The sequence below is a fragment of the Anolis carolinensis genome, chromosome 1 (genome assembly GCF_035594765.1).
Source record: "Anolis carolinensis isolate JA03-04 chromosome 1, rAnoCar3.1.pri, whole genome shotgun sequence".
NCBI lineage: Eukaryota > Metazoa > Chordata > Lepidosauria > Squamata > Dactyloidae > Anolis > Anolis carolinensis.
Genome location: NC_085841.1, coordinates 40,421,908 through 40,428,711, shown reverse-complemented (window position 1 = coordinate 40,428,711; position 6,804 = coordinate 40,421,908). Strand labels below are relative to the sequence as shown.

At 40.3% G+C, this 6,804-nt stretch overlaps 1 protein-coding gene across 2 annotated transcripts in view; it reads right to left on the bottom strand.

Moving 5' to 3' along the window:
- Positions 1 to 1,880: 1,880 nt before the first annotated feature.
- The window catches only part of galnt14 (polypeptide N-acetylgalactosaminyltransferase 14), a 291,609-nt gene continuing 286,685 nt past the window's right edge, over positions 1,881 to 6,804 (bottom strand). For both annotated transcript variants that reach the window (XM_062973041.1, XM_062973051.1), the window contains exons 14-15: positions 4,732 to 4,851; positions 1,881 to 3,659 (exon numbers count right to left, since the gene is read on the bottom strand). In XM_062973041.1, the coding sequence (XP_062829111.1) occupies positions 3,501 to 3,659; positions 4,732 to 4,851 (279 nt within the window). In that variant the 3' untranslated portion in view covers positions 1,881 to 3,500. The remainder of the gene's footprint in view (positions 3,660 to 4,731; positions 4,852 to 6,804) is intronic.

Here is a 6,804-nt window from a genome sequence, read left to right as displayed (position 1 = left end):
CTTCCACACAGCCATATAACCCAGAATATCAAAGCAGAATAACCCATAATATCTGCTTTGAACTGGGTTATCTGAGTCCACACTGCCCTATATCCCAGTTCAATGTTTGGTGCTAAATTTGCAAATATAGTAATTCCTACATAACATTACCATGTAATGACCTGCTTTTTCTGTTGATTTGTTGTAAAACATGATGCTTTGGTGCTTAATTTGTAAAATCATAATGTAATTTGATGTTTAATACGCTTATCCAATGCTTTTATTTTTCAGTGATTGGTTGGGGGGGGGGGGGCAGAATTCTGTTCGCTTACACTTGAAAATTACCTAGGGCTGGCCCTGGTGATTGGGGATTATTGCATGAGAAGTAAGGTGGATTTCTTCCTCTGCAATATCAAGAGGAGAAGAGGTAGAAGAAAGGCAGAACATGCCAGTTTTATGTTGGTGTATCTTACAGTAATAACAGGATCCTAGACATTTTTAAAAGAGATGCAATCATATTCTGCCCTGACTATTAGGAATATACACAAATAATAAAATAAAGTATTTTAGGCTGTGTAGTAGTTGCATTTTAAATCATAACTGAGGATGATGAAAGATAAAAGGGTTTTTGGAGAAATAAACCTGATTACATGATACAGTGTTGTGTTTGTCATTTCTTCCTTGGAACATTCTGGTTATTTTTCTCATTAGTTCACATATGCTTTTGGCCCATAACTCTATTCATATCTCCCTTCAGCTAAACCGCCTTATTCCTGGGTCCTGGATCGTTAAAATGATTTATCTCCCCCAAGTACACTTTAAAGTCAGCATTAGCCTTTCCCCTTATGTTACTGTTTCTGGATGGCTTCCTTCAGGAGCTTGAATGCTTCCAAGATTCATGTCAGAAATATATTCCAAGTGAGAAGGCTGGAACTGGATATTCTGATGCGCTTGATTTACACAACATCTACATCATGTATACTGTACCCAGTAATCATGTTTATCCTCTCAAATGTAATAACCTCCTTTGAAGTGCCACAGTACCATTTCAACATTGGAAAAATCAGTATAAGAGGACTTGAACTTTGGACTAAATTCTTCTGGCAGGTCCAGGTTGTGTAGACTCATGGGATCACATATGGAATAGTGAGTCAATTCATATAGAAGATCCTAGACTTAATTGATCTCTAGTTCAGTGAACAAATGCAGAGACAGGAAGAGGCCAAGGGGCTTGCAGGAGAATCTGTAAAATTGCCAACAATGAAATAAGTACCTCAGCCATATTCTCTTCCCAAGAGCACAGGAGGGTTTTCAAATCTCAAATCAAACTATTCTCTGATTAGCATTAATATAACTTTTAAAACAGCTCATTTAAGCCATAGCCATTCTGAATTGAGCTAAGGGATTTGTTCTTTGTTCATCTTGACTGAAATGAAAACATGGAAACCCCTTCCACAGTTAAATGTCATTGCCTTAAAAAGACTTAACGTGAAGCCCCTTAGCTTCCCTTGATGCATATATAAACTGGGAGCTTGACCACCTTTAAATCTTTCGAAAAGCACTCACCGAAACTTAGTCACAGAAGCTTCAAATGTTTGCTCTTATTGGTGCTTTGTGGGTAAAGCTTCTGCAGGAAAAAAAATATTTTTTGCCCTACCATCTCCTGGATTGCTCAGTGAGTCAAGGAAAATAGATATGAAATTTTGTTTAAAAAGCAACTTTATCTAGTTCTGAATGTAGAATAAGGAGTTTAATAAACTATTAAAAAAGCATTGTCTGCTGTAAGGTGGGGCCCATTTTCCAATTAGGAGCGCACTCATTTTGCAAGTGCAACGCAATGGCTCAAGCTTTTGTAGTATGGAAATTGAAAGGCAGGAAAACATCAGACAGTGGCCTGCAAATAGCAAAATATTATTTTTATGATTTATGTGAAAATTTTCCCAATTCCAAGGTCTTTAAACAGTGAGAGACACATTACAGATATGGTTTTAGGCTCAGCTGAGACCTCCTTGAAATGGGAAAAGGAACAGTGTTAATCAGCCTCTCATACAGAGTCATGACTCAGTCTCACTAAAACACACATAGGCCGGATCAGAGTGGTGCGACAAAGCTAGCATTGGCTAGAGCAGTATCAGATTCACCAGTGGTACACACATACGTTTTCTTAGATGACCCACATCAGTTGTACTGCATTCCAATCTGGATTTGGAGCACTGCTCACACAATCAGATTGTACAAACCCATATGTATTAATCAGTGTTTGATTATGTTCATTGTTCATGTATACTATCAATAAGCATAAATGCTCCCAGGTCCTACAATAATTTCTGGATCAATACGCTTTGCAGGGGTACTTTGTTCTTTCACAACAAGAACAACATAATCAAAGACCACTGTGGATCAGAGATGAGGGAGAGGGAGAAAGTCTTATACCACAAGGAACGTGATCAATACCTTGCCTTCTGAAAATTGCTGATAAACAATCATGGCCATCCTTAGTGTGCAATCTCAGCAAGAGGCAGCTGTAAGGTGTGGGAATATAACAGAAGAGCAACACAGTCTATGCTACAAATGGGCAAGTTGGGTTACTTGCCAAAGCTCAGAGGCCACCAGTTTGGGAGTGGTGGTGGTAGTTGTTAAGTGCAAAGGCTTGCCATTTGTCATTCTTATAGGGCAACCCACATGACAACTCTGGGCGGAGTGAGAGGTTGGAGGATCTGTTACAAGCTGGCTTTGTGCAGAATCAAAATTTGCCCCACCTCTCCAACCATAGTCAGTTGAGGGTTAACACAGATTATTTCTAGTCCCCTTGCTCATCCCAATCTTGAAGGAAACTTTGAACTTTGTGCCGTACACTTGTATAGCTTTCCCTCTCCTCTATATCCATGCATCACATTTGGAACACAATTCCCAGATAGCAATAAATTCTCTTTCTCAAACATACATTCTTATACAGTATCTCACACATAACAAGGGTCTGGATCCCATGTGAATTCTTATGTGCAATATAGCTTACTCCAGCAGCTTTCCAGAGATGTGCTCAGTTAATCAATCAGGAATGCAAGATTCCTTTTCTATTCAATTCCCAACATGACCATTTCTATATTTGTATAATGCTCAACTTTTCCCTATCCCACCCTTTCTTGCAAAAAGCTGCTCTCCCACTTATTGTTTCCAAAGGTTTTCTACCTGCCTTTACTGATACCACGCTGGCTGATTTCAGCAGATGTCCTTCTCAAAAATGAGAAGAATATCTGTTTTAGCTAACAGATGAGGGTCCTTATGTCATGTTGTTCTGAGCTGTATGGATGTATGGCCCCATCTGATGTGCTTAATGTTGTGGCTCTCAGAGCCAGCACTTGTGTGCTTTCTTCAACCTAGGCACAGCTGTATGTCCTTATTCTTTGGCTTTTGGCCAACTCTAAGGCAAGTCCCACTTTACCCCAAGCATGGACAACAGCCTTGGCAGTTCAAAACAAAGGTCCTTTTGGGCGAGTTGGCTGGTATATCGACAGTTGTGGTCAGGACATCACCATTTCCCACCGTTGACTCATTGCTGTGCTCTCACAGGGATTAATGACAACTTCTCTCATGTTCTCATTGGTGTCCCCCACCATTTCTGTGTCCAGGCAATAACGTGTGGCCATGTGTTCAATGTGAGAACCAACTTTATTCCATCGCTGTTGAAAGAGAAGAGAAAAATGCAAAGAGATTAAATTCAGCATGTACTGAAATATGTTAGTGACACAAGCAGTTTTTGACAATTGCAAATAGCAGTGTTCAGTATCTCATTCTACAGTGCTATCATTCCCATTGGGGGAAAATCTCTTTGGATCAGCTGCATCATCTCAGCACTGACTAGCTTCAGTGGTGTACCTTTATGTATTTAGAGAAATGGTTTCCAACCTTGGGGCCTCCAGGTGTTTTGGACTTCAACTCCCAGAAATCCCAGCCAGTTTACCAGCTGTTAGGAACCGTGAGAGCTGAAGACCAAAACACCTGGAGGCCCAAAGGTTGGGAACCACTATTTAGAGTCTCCATGGGCACCAGAGGAATAAGCAAGGACTTATGTGAGGCAGGAGGTGGTTACATTGGTACATAGCTGGGGAAGAATTAAGGAAAAGCAGCCTTCATACATTGGATGACTGGTATCAGCACAATATTAGTAGTGAAACTAGGACCAAACATAAATGGGATGAAAAATAAATAGACAGGTATATGAATAAAGTTCCCTATGTGCAGAATTTGAATTCTGATGTTTTAATTCTTAAAATTCCTTGATAGCTGACAGTGACTCTCCCCACTTCTGCAGGGAGATGGCACAATTTGTCCAATGTGATGATCTACATCTATTTGTTCATTATCATGGCACGACTTCAATCATTTTCCTGTGGTTTCATGCTGTCCGCAATGTAGCATGTTAGTATGATCATTGACATTTGGTTCTGGTTTTAGTCTGACTAATTAATCAGATCCCTGGTTCACTTTCAGCTAGCCTCTCCAAAGCAAAATGAACTCAATTTTAATATTTTCCCAAAAAGCAAAAAATATCTAGAAATGATCAAGTGATCTTTTTGTAGGTTTGTCGTAGCCATGCAGTGGTGATGAGATGATAGAACGAATGATTTCAGTTAATTGACTTTTCTACATCTGTAGAAGTTGCTAGAATGGTGGGGTGAAATATTTCATGTCAGTCCTAGTGGGTGAGAGTGTTTTTAAGTTGCAAAACTTTTTGAGGGAGAATGGCCTCACCTGTTTGCCATCCCCTTCTTTGCAAGGTAAGAGCACTGCCTGGGAACCTGGAAAGAGGGTCTGTATAGACAAGCACAGTTGATGGTAGCGGACTTGCTGGTTGTATGTATACGTCCATTCCTGAAACAGAAGTGTACACATTAAGATGATTCAAGGCATCTTTACATTAATCCTAATCTTGTATAATCTACTCTCCATTCTCCTGCCCTTTTCAACATTTGCTTGCCTCCTTTCACTGATGGTAGAAGTGCACCCTGAACCTATTTTTGTGGTCCCCAAGGGCACCAAAGTCTCCATTTTGAGTTTATTCCTATGATATTTCAAATTTCTCAAGCAGAAATTCCCTTCCCACAAGCTCCTGGGGACACTTTTGACATACTTTTGTCAATATGATTTAAAACATTGGACTAGAACGCCAGTTTAAAACCGTGCTCAGCTATGAAGCTCATGTGATTATTTTCCACTTTAACTTACTTAACTCTGTTAGTCTAGAAAGAAAATGTGAAAAGGGAGTCTTGAAAATCTTGGAGGGCAGGCAGGATTAACAAGTTGGTAACAATGTCCCAAAAAGATGGTCCAGATAGGGTTTTTATTTCATTTTAGATTAAACTGTTATAACACAAAGCTGTCACTCGAGCCATGCACCAGATAACCACATCCCTATTTATTTTGTTGTGCTACTGTAATAAACTGAAATGGAGCAAAGTCCAGTACTTTTAAAATGGCTTCATTATACATGCAGTTTAGCTGCTGAATATCCTGCTCTATCAAAATGCACAGAATTTAAAGCTCTATGAATCATCGAAATTGGCCATGTGAATGTTGCACACAAAGGAAAAAGGGATTTGTTTATTTTTAAAGCTTCTCTAATCCCAAATGGATAGAGGTAATAAGACAGTTTTCTTGAATGGTCTCCACCAACACAACACTGAAAGAAAGAGAGCAAGGGTGAAACAAGGGCATGGTTGAAGAAGCTGCTGTCTTCCATACTGTTAGTAAATGACATCCATGTTGTATAGATTTCCATATTTTTATCTGGGGTGCCATCTGGTTTCCATCTGATTAAAAGGCAGAGAAGGGGAGGGCTGTGTTGCTGCCTCTGAGAAGAGCCATTTCAGAGACAGCTGAAGATGAGACTTTACGTTTATTTTTCAAATTCATTATGATGCTGAGGAGCAGTGACAGGTGTCACCTTGAATGATGTTATAGCCTTGAAAAATAGTCCCTGGCCCCAACCGTGTTAATGTAACTTGGTTTTTTAGGGATAACAGTTAGCAGATGAAGTGAATTGCTGTTTGAAGCATGAACCCTCCTTGACCTCCGCTCTATTTTCACTCTGCATATGGAGTTTCAACACTTACCCCTAAGGATCTAACTTATCTTCTGACAAGGTGTAAGTGGTCTTGTGGCTTCGGTACTTGATTCTTTCCTCTGCACATACAAAAGGGTTTCTCAGAGCCACCACCATATCTCTAGTGGCAGATTGAGAAACTGAAGAATTCAAACCTTTTGCTCTAATAGTACTTGTTTAACCTTAGCTTCCCAAAGGATAGGAAGAGACTTATGGCTGAAACTACTGGTATGCACTGGCTTGCGATGAGCTGAAAATATAAATACATCCCTCCACATTCACTGGGGCTAAGGCACAGGACTGCCATAAATGTGAGGGAAATTGCATTTTAAATATATCTATATCTATATCTACCTAAGATGACACTTTTTTGGGGGAATTTTCTAGGTCCCCCAGCAGACATCTGTGGTTAATGTCTACCAGAAGATGACCACTGAATCACTATTGAAGACCTACAAATGCTTGGGAAGTGCTGTCTCCAGAAACCTCTAAGGTCATCTCCACACACCCCAAAAATCTGTGCCAAGGCTTTGGCATGGATTTATGTCCCCACTCCCCCCAAAAAACCTGGGCTTCCCCAGGGAGGATGGCTACATGCCATCCCAATAACAATTAGGATGGCATGCAGCCACCCTCAAGCCTTCCAAAATAACCCCTAAAAATAAAGTTAAACTTACCTGGCTACCATTATGTTCCTCCTTGCCTGCCCCCCCCCCCCCAGG